General features: G+C 46.0%; 1 protein-coding gene across 1 annotated transcript in view; it reads right to left on the bottom strand.

Moving 5' to 3' along the window:
* Positions 1 to 13969, bottom strand: part of chd7 (chromodomain helicase DNA binding protein 7) — a 79846-nt gene that overhangs the window by 42623 nt on the left and 23254 nt on the right. Inside the window, 5 exon segments of the mRNA XM_034118485.1 lie at positions 2843 to 3324; positions 10503 to 10775; positions 10777 to 10802; positions 11457 to 12333; positions 12335 to 13012. Of these exon segments, the coding sequence (XP_033974376.1) occupies positions 2843 to 3324; positions 10503 to 10775; positions 10777 to 10802; positions 11457 to 12333; positions 12335 to 12910 (2234 nt within the window). The 5' untranslated portion in view covers positions 12911 to 13012.

The following is a 13969-nucleotide window of genomic DNA, read 5'->3' as shown; positions in this document are numbered from 1 at the left end:
AACTATTTAGTAATAGCTTACTGCATTAAGAAATGATATGGCCTTGAAATTAAATAATGTCATTAAAAACCAAATCTCCACACAAACTCACTGTAAGACTTCTCTATGGGGATGAGCCATGACAAATTAAGATCCTTAACTTCATGAGGGCCACGCTGAACCCAATTAAATAATATGGAAACTTGATGAGCAAAAGACAACATGGGACAGCAGAAGAAAGAAAGAAACTCCTCATCCTCAACACATGGCATCATTCAGGAGAACAGAGGGAAGATTGGCAGAGGGGAAGCGATGAAAGGACACCCTCCTCTTCAGCAGGAAGAGGTGGTACTGGAGGGGGGAAAGGAAGAATAAAAGAAGAGATAGTTGGACCACCATTTTAGAGGACCAGTGAATGGCCAGCAGCCATTATTATGCTAAATTAACCTGGGAGCTCCAGGCCGCCACTCAAGATGGAGGAAAGCCTGACAACAGATAAGCGCCGGTTTACAAACACGCTCCCAGAAAGGGCCCGAGCGTGTCCTCCCCCACCCCCACATTTCCTCCCCTCGGTGGTGGTGTGGTCAGCGGCATGGCCTTCATTATCATTAGACGCCATTTTCTGCCACAAAGATTACTGCGAACCCCTCCCCCAACACACGCCTGCCCCCTCGCTGCTTCACCCACACTCACTCCAGGACCCCCCTATTCCCCACCTCTGACTCTTTTCCAGTGAGCAATGCATTCATACACACCTCCCCCAGCGCTGACCCCTGCCTGCTGCTTTGGCCCTCCCTCTTCCTCTGGATAAAAGGGGCCGAGAGGAAGGGGAGGGAGACTGAGGGCCGGGACAGAGAGATGGGGGCTGCCTGACACATTCCTCAGTGCGATCAAGTTTCTCACACACACACACACACACACAGTCCTGCACAACGTTCCACTTTTCATACAACACGTATATATATATTATTTTATTCTATTTTTACGAGAATTTTGTCACATACGGTACGTCGTTTTTTGGTATATCTATATATTCATGTAGATATTATCTGGCAGTGGCTCAGTCAGCAGGGGATTGGACTGTGAGCCGTAGGGTCGCCGGTTCAAGTCCCCGACCAGACCTAAAAATGGAGTGTGGACTGCTACTTGGAGAGGTCCCAGTTCACCTCCTGCCCTGCCGTGGTGCCCTTGAGCAAGGCACCGGACAACCCCCTTCCCCCCCCCACTCCCATTGCTCCCCGGGCGCTGTACAATAGCTGCCCACTGCTCCTAGTACTAGACTCCTGGTACTAGGATGGGTTAAAAGCAGAGAACACATTTCACTGTGTGTGCTGTGCATGTGTGACCATTACAGAGGGGTTCATCCCTCCCAATATTATATTGCCATATTTTTATGTTATAATACTTTTCTCAAAATACTTTTTATAATTACATTTTTGGTTCCTTTTGTTATAATTGATTTTCTTTGACTGTTTATGTATGCATCATAGTCACCAATATATTCACATCATATGTGTAAACATACTTATAAAGTAGGCAATAAACCTGTTTTCGATCTGATCACACAAGTTCAGGAAATAGAAGAGGTTGGACAAGTGTTGACCAAAAAGGAGAAGGGGGAGAGAAGTGAGGAGGAATGAGAAGAGGCAGTGATAAGCTCCGTGTAGACCGACTGAACCAAAGCACATATCGACACACAGCCATAAGTGCTAGAAGCTCCATAGTTAATCTATATCCTGCACAGGAAGTTTGATCCATTCACACTCCTTGGAAGGTGACATGCTAATGGTGCGTTCCAGTTGTACTGGGAACATCAGTTCCCAGTCAGACATTTCAACTGGAACGCACCCCGAGGTCGGACTTCCTGCGTGAAACTCGGAGATACCTCTCCATGCCAGAGATCAACATAGACAATGGAATCTCCACATTTGAACATTAAGAGAACACTTTGATAAAGTAACATGTTTAGCTCCTCTGTAAGCTTAAATTAAATGCCGTGTGTCACACTAAATCAACTGTACATGTGGTACTGCTCATCTTCTATCTGTAGATATCATTCTTAGGAAATAACACTGTCCTCTCATTAGGATGTCGTTTTCTCTGTAGTTGGAACTTACAAAAATGATATAGTCTACTTTGATAGAAAGATAATTATAAATGCCACCATGAAAACTAACAGAAAACTGCAGAAATGAGAAACCACAGAAATGCAACCAGAGCAGCAGAGATGAACAGAAGAAAATGAGGGACTAAGTATGTTTTCTTACAATGGCTGTTACACATCAAAAATGGTACCATTTGGCAAAAGCAGCTCTTACTGGGGAAAAAGCTGCAAATTGCAGGTTTGACTTCTGTATAATGATAACGTCTGGGGTATTGACTTCCTTTATTGGAGGAGTGGCATTACCAGGAGCTAACCACACAATGTTCTGCCTGAAGACGGTGTTTAATGCTACTCTCCACCTGTCGCTGATAAACAGTCATTTTAACCCTGATGTTCAGTCTCTATAGAAGAAATGATGGATCCTGAGATGTGTCTGTGCTCCATGCTTTACTAAGCCCTGTGATCACTAAGTGTGTGTTTTCAGTAGGAGTCATTAGGTTTCAGAAATTTAGAGTCAATTCATTTTCTTAATTTGGGATGCACTACATTTAAATAATTTCAAGTACTTATAGGTGGAAACCATAGAGCTACCCCTGTGTAGTTCATGCTGCTAAAAGGCTCTGTGCTGCATATCGCCCAACCAGGAAGCTGAGGAAGGTTTACTTCAGTCAGCTGGTAGAGTACAGATGTTTAGCTAGCTTTAGTTGAGTTGCTTCAGAAACAGCCCGACACACAATGCTGATGGAATGCTGCTCCTACCTGGTTTTCTTGGGGGTCTTTGTCTTGGGCGTGGAGATCTTGGTTTTCTTCTCCCTGGGCTCCTTAGGCTCCTTGGGCTCTTTGGGGGTCTTGGGTGTTTTGGGCGTCTTCGGGGTCTTGGGCTCTTTGTCCTCTTTTCCCTCTGCCTTCTCCTTTGGTTTCTTTTTGCGTTTCTTCTTCTCCTCCACCAGTGGTGAACTTCCCTCTACCTTTCCTGTGCCAGTAACCTGTTCACCCGCATCACTTCCTGCTCCGGGGAGTTCCGACTGTACGTCCTCCTCTCCTCCGGCTTCTCCCGTCGCTGCCTTCTTCTTCTTCCCTCCCTCTTCCTCCTGTCCATCCACTACTTTAGCTTTCTTCTTCCTTTTCTTTTTTGGCTTGGTCTCCTGGTCGCTGGGCTGCTCTGTGCTGATAGGCTGGCCGGGGGGGCCGCCACCGACTGTCGGCATTTCAGGAACCAGTGAGGGGTCGGTGGGGGAATGCTGAGAGAGCAGAAAGGGAGCAGTTACAGTTTTTCAGAAATCAAAATACCTTTTTTCGTGCCACATAGGGGACATTGAAATTGTTACAGCCAAAGAGGCGAGAAAAGAAAAATAATAATTAAGGGGCATTCATAAAACATTAAAATAGAAATGACACAATTTATGTTAGAAAAATATCACTCGTCACCGGCTTGAGCTTCAATAACAGGATACATGTATTTATTATCCTCTCAAGAACGGAAGTAGTTCCTGAACAGTGTCCTTCACATGCTGATATACAAGAGAGGGAGTCACAAGATGCAGAATACCGGTTCAAAGCAGTATTCAATGTTTAGTTCAGATTAGCTAAGACCTGCGTAAGCAATAAACATGACAGTCATATGTCTATCTCCATAGAGGCTGAATCATCATGTTAATCACATAGCTATCATATGCCTAAAACAGTGTGTCCTGACGCTCTTCTAGGTAATCATACATCCCGTTACGTACACAGCTACGTAGGGCCTTTGTTATCACGTGCTACTCTGATATTGGAAGAGTGCATTCAGTATTTTCACAACAATTTACAAAAAAGCCCATCCAGGTGGACAACACAAAGTAACAGTAAAACTATGTTGTATAAGTGTAGCATGTATAAAGTAGTGTGATAGCAGCCAGGTAACAGTAGTAAAAGTGGAAGTATATATTGCTTTATTATTTACAGATGTATTACAGTAGTTTCATTGTCTAACTAAGAGCATCTTTATAAAAAAAAAGCAGCATCTCAAATGTGAGAATCTTCTGCTTATTATAAGTTCATATCTTTGGGTCTTTTACTTGGGCCCGGGAAGTTGTGACGGACATCTTTCACTATAACCTTTTATATACTTACGATAAAGAGGATACATTTATTATGTATTTATCTTTTCATGTCTATTATTTTTGGGGTATTTAACTTTTTTTATTGATTTCTTTTTGTGCCATTTTCTATCATGTTATCTTTCCATGTATTAACTCTTTAGATTTAACCTAATGGAAAAAAATAGTTGACAAAAAAAACGTGAATATGTCTGTATAATGGAACTCAAATAAAAACGTAGTCTTAAGAGGATAACTAAGACAACTTAATAATCAAAGGAATCCTCATTTGCAGCCCCAATTTGGTTTTAAAAGCATATGAAAAACATAATTAGGGCAGCAACTAACAATTACGTTCATTGTCGATTAACCCAATGATATTCAAGTTACTGCCATAGAAGACTAAGAAAAGTATTATCATGACTCGCTGATTGATTTATTGACTAATCAATGTACGGCTTCAGCTCTAAGCTCAATCACATCTAATATGAATCAGTCTTAGTGAAATGTTTCTGCTAATATTTCACATCAACACTCGCCCTGCTGCCCTGTCAATACTGCAGTGTGGGGGTTGAATTTGTCAGTAATGGCAGATTACAGAGCAGGGGGGAAGCGCGGATCCGTCCGTCCGTCCGTCCATCCATCCATGGCTACCACCTCCTCCCTCTCTCCTTGACTCCCTGTTGCTTCATTTCCCTCCCCCGTCCTGCAAGCTAACCTTGGTAAACAAACCGGCTGACGCCTCATTTTTCCTCCTGCAGACTAAATCCTCTCCTCTTCCTCCTCCTTCTCCTCATTGCTCCCCAGTCCGCTCTGTGACAGGCAACTGGTTACCAGCTGTTGGGAGCCTCTACAGCTGCCTCCCCTCCCTCACGCTCTCTTCCATCCCTCCTTGCCTCCCTCCCTCTTTCTAGCTCTCCAGCTGCTCAGGGTCCCAGTAGCAGATGGGAAATCAGGCATCATGACACGAATAAATTATCTGCATACTTCAAAAAGGCGCAGCGAGGGAGTATGCCTGTGTGTGCATGTGAAACGTACATGTGCATTTTTGCGTGTGTCTACTAGGTGTGTGTGTGTGTGAGCATCAGCAAGTTTACAGCAAAATGCCACGGCAGCAGCTCCCTTCCACACACACACACTTGTTTTCACATGGAGGAGAAGAGTTGGGGTGCCATCACTGAAAGTCCACTTCCATCAGGGGCACACTAATGTACACACACACAAAACACACATTTCACACCAAACTACTGCAAGGTCACACAAACCTCTGCACACAAACACCTGCTGACACACGTAAACCGAGCCACTTAGACACACAAATAGGGTGAGGAGAGGGAGAGGGGGGAGATAACTAGGTGAGAGAGACAATCACAGAGAGTGAGAGAGAGATGGGGGGGGGAAATGCACTGCCAAGAGATAAATCTGTCCTCCTGCCAAGCTTCCCAGATAATCAATCACATGAATGACAATGGAGTAGGGCTGTACCCGAATATCCGAATATTCGTTCGTTGGAGTAAATTGAATCTATTGAAATCTCCAATATCAACGTAAGAGCTTGTGCCTCTTCGGGGGGTGCTAACCCTTAACCATAAACTTTATCCTTTACTTTCTCCATCTTTATATGTAGATATGACTTTTCTCCGTTAATCTCCGTCACGTTGTTTCCATAGCAACGTGACAATTTCCTGTCAACAGCGCTAACTCTCCTTCAAAATAAAAGCATGTCCATACAAAACAGGAAGCCAAGCCAAATTACACATATACAACTGCAACGAAAGTAACAAACACAATGTAATATCCTTTTCAATTTCAAAGAACCCAAATTGGGTTATATACATTAACAAATAACTATAAAACAACAATACTGTAGAATAACAAAATGAATGCCGTGAATAAAACCGAAATGCACGCTGCTGATTACTACCGAATATCCGGAGCCCGGAAAATGGAGAGATTCAGCTAGCTTTAAACCCACTGTTCCTATACTGAAACACCAGTGACTTCCAGAACAGGTTGGAATAATATCCCCATTAACCAGTGATGGAAGAAGTACTCAGATCCTTTACTTAAGTAAAAGTACAAATCCTATGCTCTTAAAATACTCCACTACAATTTGTAGTCCTGATTTCAAAATGAAGTAAAAGCACAAAACTATTAGCATCAAAGTGTACTTAAAGTGCAGAAAGTGCTCATTTTGCACAAGAAGTTATTTCAGAAAAATATAGAGTACAGAATCTAAATGTACCTAAGTAAGTATTAACGGTAATAGTCCTCATGCAAAATGAATCTTTCACAGTATATTATTTGTATTATATTATCCAGTTTTTATGAATATAAGAGCATTTTAATGTTAAGGTTTTTCAGTGTTGACAAAATCATACTTGAAAAACTGTGTAGATTAGCAGTACAGTACTGCATTACACTATATAAGCATATCATGTGTTTTCATATGCACAATGTAACTGAGTGTTCAAATAAATCTATACAGTAAAAAGTACAATATTTTTCCTCTGAAAGGTAGTGAAGTTTTAAGTTGCATTAGATGAAAGCACTCAAGTCAAAATTTGTCAAACTAGTACTTAAATACAATACTTGAGTTGATATAATTTCCACCGCTTGCTTTCCACCACTGCCCATAACTGAGTGTAATAAAAAGATCTTTAAAGACCTCCATGAGTCACTCCCATCAACAGAACGGGCTCAGATGAGATGAGCAGTGTTGAGTTTCATCTCTCACTGGACAGTGGGAGAGGGTGTGAAGAGGAAGGTAAGGAAGCTGAAGGAGAGAGGGGGGGGGGGGGGGGGGGGGGGCAGAGAAATAGTGAGGTGCAGGGGTTAAATGTACTAGGCGGAAACACTTAAGACTCCCAAAGGATGGAGTGAAAGGAAATATGGTGCTCATCGTTCAGCCTCTCCCCTCACTCTACATCTATCCATCAGTCCATCCATCCATCCACCCTCCACCTATCAGTGATTGACATCTTCACACCGTCTCCCAGCATGCAGCAGGTATTTATCAAAATAAAGGAACATCCAACAAAACTAGCCCTATTCACTTGGCATTCAACTCTGTTCTGCCACTTCCTTTTCTGTACACACGCTGGTTTGTGACCCATGAAAAAGCACTAATTCTCTCAGGTGGTCCCTTGAGGATCTTTATTTAAAACTGTCATTATTCTGCCAACTCAAATTGTATTCAATGTTTACATGTTGAGAGTTTGATACACTGTCAAACACACTACCATTATGTACACTGCCTTCCATTCTGTGTATTTATATTTTGTATTCAATAGATATACATCATTCACTTTGATGGATATACATATATATATATATATATATATATATATATAAACACATTAAAGCACAATCAGCTACCAGACTTAAAGGGAAGGTGAAGAATTCATCAATTGCTGGGATCATTCTGAATTTTGAGAATGTGAACACTGGTTTGTGTTTCTCATTGATATAACATCCAGGTACCATCACAGTGTGCACAGAAGGAAGCACTTCCTCCCTGTTCAGACTCTGCAACAGCAGCGCGTCTCTTCAAATGGTGTAACAGTTTCCAATAAAAATCACTCAACCATTGAACCCAGGATGAATCAGCTCACAGAGAAGTAGCTCAGCAAGGTGACCACAGCAGAGCTCTTATTATCTGTCCTCACAGGATGATTAAGTGTGTCACCGCTCAGGACCAGAGTGCACCCAAACTCATCTGCTGTGGCTCTCTATAGCTGATCTTTACTTCATTTGCCATCAGCTGCCTTTGGTTCTGAGCTGTCTCATGACACCTCAAAGTTTCTATACATCTGTTCTTACGGCCCGTCCACACAGCAGCGTTAAAAAAAAATCTTCCAACGCTTCTGCCCATTCACTTTGAATGGGGTGACGTCACTTTGCCTCACTTTTCGCCGAACTGCATTGTGGGAAGCAAAGCGGAGATTTCCAGGCATCTCAGGCTTCAAAAGTTGAGCAATGTTCAACTTTTGAAGGTGAGGTGGAAGCATCAGCCAATCAAATCCCGTTTATACAAATCTGACAGTACAAGTGCTAGCCAATCAAACTGCGTGTATGCTGGGAGAGATATACCGCAGGTCATTTCCTCATATTCCAAAACATGGAGGAGAAATTAGCGGTAGGGAATCACCCGGTGCTTTATGACCAGTCCCTATTTACCTACCGGGATACAAACCGGAGGAGCCAGGCATGGAGGGAGGTGGCAGAGACAGTGGTAGGTTTTCGCCTGTTTGGGGAGTATATATCCAGTTTACTTCGGGCTTTTTTGCTTCGTATGTCGGGGGCGGGAGATTCATGTGATTGGTTGTTGGTCGCAAAAAATCCCCAAGCTTCAGATACGCCCACCTCCAAGATTTCTTTAACGCTGCTGTGTGGACGTACCGTTAGAGTTCAACTTGAGAACAACAGAGCTTGAAAGGTGTAAAACGCAAATAAGTTGCCCTAGTTTGTTGACTCTTTAAGGGCGTTCACTATCTAACTACCGTACCACCCAACTAACATGTAGTTCGGATGAAATGTATGAAAGAAACCAAGCATTCTGTTGTGATATCTGCTAGAGAAACGAGAGAGACTAAACATTAGAGAAGCATTTCCCTCGAAGCCGGGTGAGCTGGATGGTATGGCAGCTCTGACAGCATGCATGAGCGGGGGAGGGGCGAGACAGGCATGTTATATGTCAACTAAAGTGCTGCACGCAACGCTGTGTGTGTGTATGTGTGTGTGCGAGTGAGATGTAGAATAAAGGTCACAGCGCTGCACTCTGCCAGAGTTGTGACCTTGAGCTGCTGACAGAGGCACGTGTGTGTATACGTGTGCGTGTATACGCGTGTGTGTGTGTGATAACCATGCTTAGTGAACAGATGGAGCTTAGAGTAACAGACATACAGTCATTATGACCGACTGACCAGCTTGGTGTGTGTAGCTCTTTCTAACAAGTGCATCATGAGGCACACAGAACTCCCTTCCTGTGACACACACACACACTAGGCTATCCTATCCTATTTCCCCAGGCCATATTTGCCATCCCATTCTAAACTGCACCATCCCAAGCCACACTGTTGGGGTGTATGCGTGTGTGATGACGGGGGCTGCGGGGCCTGCAGCGAGAGTCAGGACGGTGAATGCAGCTCGCCCAGGCGCAGCGCAGAGCTCACCAGCCAACCTGGCATCTAGGTCAGGAGTGCTGGATAAATTAAGAGTGACGGCTGAAATGTCAACCACAAAACCGAGTCTTGAAGGGGGGATGTAGTGAGAGAAAAGCTAGGGGTAGTGGGAACAACAATGGAGGAAATAGAGGGTCTTGATCTCTGTGTGTGGATGTGTGTGTGTGTGTGTGTGTGTGTGTGTGTGTGTGTGTGTGTGTGTGTGTGTGTGTGTGTGTGTGTGTGTGTGTGTGTGCGCATAGGGCTGCTATTGTGTGTGAATGGGTCAGTGGAGAAAGGGGGCTTTGAGCAACAAAAAAGCTAATGGAAGCTGGGGGGGGCACGTGACAGGCAGTGGCGGCGGTGCACACTCAAACAAACATGGAGTTTGCCATTGAGAACTGCTAACCTCTTTCTCTCTCTCCCCCCCCCCCCCCCTGCTTTGCTAGAGATCTCCCTCTCGAGATCTTTGCTTGTTTTCCCACTTCTTTCCTCTTGGTGTTTCACCCCTCCCCCAATATCTTAATCACCCCCCAGCTTTTTCTTCCTTCCTCTCCACCTCCCTTTTTGTCCAAACTGTCTGTCTCTCTGCACATCCGGCTACACAACATTAACTAAGAGATGACAACCCTGAAATAGATAAAACAAACAGTGGGACACAGAGAGACAGGCAGAGAGAGAGAGACACAGATAGAGAGAGAGGGAGAGCGGAAAGAGAGGAGACGGGGAAGAGAGACAGGAAGGGAGGTTTTCTCTATAGAGGAGGGGGAGATGTGGGAGCAAACGGGAGGAGAGATTATGCTGGTGGCGCCTGTGTGTGTGTGTGTGTGTGTGTGGCACACATCTCAGGATATGCAGCACACAGGAAACAAACAGCTGCAAAAATCCATTTCCACACACAACCACACACACACAACCCGGCAGTAGAGGACACAAAGGGCAAAACACACACACAACCCTACTGAACCAGCGCGCAGCACCGCTGTGTTTTCAAATGTCATGTGCACACAGACATTTACGGACACTCACACACACTTCCCTTACACTCCAAACACACACTTTCCCCACCCACATGAAAAATAAACACTTTGAGGAAATACACCCACACATAAAAAGAAATGCACAGCCTGGATCTCTTTCGTACACACACACCAAAGTGTTTGTCTGACGGAGACTCACCTGTACGTGAGGCACTTTCTGTGGGGTGTGAGGGGGTGATGAGAGCGGGTGGGAGGCGGGAGGCACCCATGGGTGGGAGGCCGTGTTGGTTGCAGGAGGTGTGCTCTGCAGGTGGTGTGGCATGTGTGTGGGCTGGGTCTGAGCGTTCTGGGTGGGTGGTGCCAAGCCCTGGTTTAGGGCCGGAACTCCATGCGGGCCCATGGAAGGGGCCTGCAGGGGCTGCCCGCTGCGAGGGGGCTGCTGCGGGGTCTGGAGCAAACGCTGGTCCCCCCCCCTGGCTGACTGGAGCTTCATGTGGCCCTGGAGGGAGAGACAGGGAGAGGAGTAGAGTATTCATTCTGACTTTGAATAAATAATGCCAACAACAACGGGTTTTCCCTCCTGTCAATTACCAAGGCATAAAAATAGATCACACACTTCCCTATTTTTTCCCTCCCGGTATTTCAATCACCAAAATAGCAGTTGTAGAAAAAAACTGTAATAGAAACACTAGCTGGCTGTGGTAAATCAGTTTTTAATAAGGAATAAAAACAAAGTAAAACATACATTTATACTATGTTTTTAAGAAGCATTGAAATAACAACAATAGACACTTCAGTTCAACTACAACTTTCATCAAATTGGCAGAGGGCATAACAGTATCTTTTGTATTAAATACATGAACATTACAGGTTTACAGACAACATCAAGCTTCTGACTTACTACAATAGTAACCATGTGTGAGTCTAGAGGTAATGTAGAGGATGAACATTAGCTGAACTGTTTTACAACTGTGGTACATCATCTTCAATGTGTACCGTTTCTACAAATGAGAAAGTTGCCCTCAAATATTTCTGGAGATGCTGTTTTAAAATGTCTAAAATGGAAGTGAATAATTTGAATGAATGCAAATACAGTGACCTAAAGTAACACCACTATATAAACATGTGACATCATCAGCTGCCCTGTGCTTACCTTGCTGGAGCTGAGGCATATTTGGCCCTATTTGAGGACCACGCTGCGGCCCCATGCCAGGATACATTTGCCCAGCATTGGGGGGCATGTTGTGGGGCTGCTGGTGTTGGGGGTGTGGAGTAGACAGAGGGATTTGGGGAGTCCTCTGGGTCAAAGCGTTGGGTGTAGGCTGCAGGGCTGTGTAGCCTGAAGTCTCTGGGGGTGCGGCTAGTCCTGCGCTAGGGGGCCTGCCTTGTTGGGGAGGTGGTGTCGGGGTCCCCAAAACCCTCATGGGGGACATGGATGAAGGGGAGGAGTAAGATCCCTGAGCTGGGGGGGCAAGGTGGGGCTGGTTTTGGGCCTGGGGAAGATTCTGGGGGTGCATAGGCTGCCCCTGCTGCCCTGGCTGCTGCATCTGGGCAGAGAGGGCCTGATGGGGCTGGGGTTGGTGTGCTGGTGCGGGGGGGTATCGCTGCCCTGGTTGGCCAGCTGCTGGGACTGATCCCTGGGTAAACCTCTGACCGAGCTGCCCTGGTCCCATGGCCTGGCTGGTGTTAGCATTGACATTAGCACCCTGACCCATCCCGGGTCCCATGGCTCCGTACTGTGCCTGATAGCCGGGGTACTGGCCGCCCCCAAACCCTGCCATACCTGGCTGGTGCTGGTGTGAAGGCTGTCGGGAGGGGGAGTGTGGGAACCGGGATGTGTGGCCCATGTTGGGATAGCCCTGGGGTTGTGACTGGGGCTGGGGATGACGCATCTGGGCCCCCCCCATTCCAACATGTCCCAGGTAGTGTGCTGGGTCCTGAGCGGTGGGTTGTGCCATGCTCTGTGGGGGATTTGCCATGCCCTGTGAAGGGTAGTGTTGGTTCATGCGAGCTGCATTTGGTGTGGGGGGGGCCTTGCATCCCACCATAGTTGCCTTGAGACATCTGGTAGCCCCCCAGCTGATTGGGGCCAGCCCCAGGTTGTGCAGGAGGCTGCTGATAGGCTGATCTGCTCGTTGGCGGCTGCTGCTGCTGCTGGCCCCAGACAGCAGCCCCACTCCCTCCTGCAGCATCACCCGGGTACCCATGGTGGCTGCTGCCAGAGTTAGCTGGGTTATTATGGTAGTGGGAAGCCAAGCCATTCATTGCCGTGTTCACGTTAGGTGGCCCCTGGCTTGGACCGTTCGGGGACATCATTCGTCCTGCGGCGGCGGCACCAGGTTGATCGTAGCCCGTGTAGGGGCCATGGTCATACATTTGTCCCAGTTTAGGCTGCCCTGGTCCGGGCCCGCCACTGTGGATCATCCCTTGGTGGTAGCCCCTGTTTCCCTGGTGCTCATGGTTCAGAGAGGGATTATTTTGCTGGGCTAAAGGGTTGGATTGCGCAGGGGCCGGCTGCTGAGGAAAGCAGTCTCCTAAACCGTCTAATCCATCAGAGAACAACCCTGCATCGTCCCCAAACAAACTCAACATCCCCGGGTCCGCCATGGCTGTGAGGGGGGGCCAACAGATGGAGGGAGTTGTGCTGTGCAGTGATGAGCTAATCAGCTAGCTGCTAATATGAAGCTTGCTATTCCATGGTCCTAGTTCCTGGAGAGAAGAAAGAAAGACAACGTTGGAATTAGTGCACAAGACCAAATACTCAAGGCTCAAAGTAAAAGCTAAATTGAACAATGAAGGACTCCAAATACAGGCCTCAATGATTTTTCCACAATTGTATTCCCCAAAGCACTTAACCCTTTCTTGATAGTCACACAAACTTTAGTTTCCACATTCATAAAGCAGTGCAGAGCTGCGATGGAATCACTTTTCTTTTGCAAATGTATCAGTTGTAGCCATTCATGAAAAAGACATGCATCCATTGAATAATAAGTCACATTAGGCACTTTCACACCAAGTACTTTTCCCAGGAATAGTTCCCGGAACTTTTCCCCAGAACTTTTATTTCTTGGAACTATCTAGTAAATCGCGTTCACACTGGAATAAGTCCCTGAGGGAGCTGCTGACGTCACTTCTTCTTCGGCTTTGGGTTTACTGGCAGGCCGCATACAACTTCACGTCGTATACTGCCACCTGAAGTCCCCGGCCGGAAGTCCCCGGAGTTGGGGACTGGCTTCAGCAGAAGCTGTAAATCGCCAGAAGCGCCGACACCTCCTCATCACTCCACCGCTCCCATGTTTTCTTTTGTGTTGCCATAAGTTAGTCTCTCTCCGTTTGTGCGCTGGGCTAATGCTAATAATGCTAATAATGCAAGCAAATAAAATGGCGGCCTCACAAAAACTTCTTTTGAGTTTTACGGGGCGTGGTTCGCAATTCGCCCAGCCTATCAGAAATTGGAACCTTTTTCTCCCCAGGAAAGTCCCTGGACGCATAATCCCAGGAACTATCGGAACTATTCCTGGGAAAAGTACTCCGGTGTGAAAGCGCCTATTCACACACACTTCCCATTAGCACTGCCCTAAAACCCTCCCCCACCTCAATTTTACTACCAAACAAAAGAACTTACTTATTTTCAACCACACACTTGGAGTCATTGAGAGTGTGTGT

The sequence above is a fragment of the Trematomus bernacchii genome, unplaced genomic scaffold (genome assembly GCF_902827165.1).
Source record: "Trematomus bernacchii unplaced genomic scaffold, fTreBer1.1, whole genome shotgun sequence".
In the NCBI taxonomy this organism is placed as follows: domain Eukaryota; kingdom Metazoa; phylum Chordata; class Actinopteri; order Perciformes; family Nototheniidae; genus Trematomus; species Trematomus bernacchii.
Note: the sequence above shows the minus strand (reverse complement) of the source record. Positions and strands in the feature narration are given on the sequence as shown.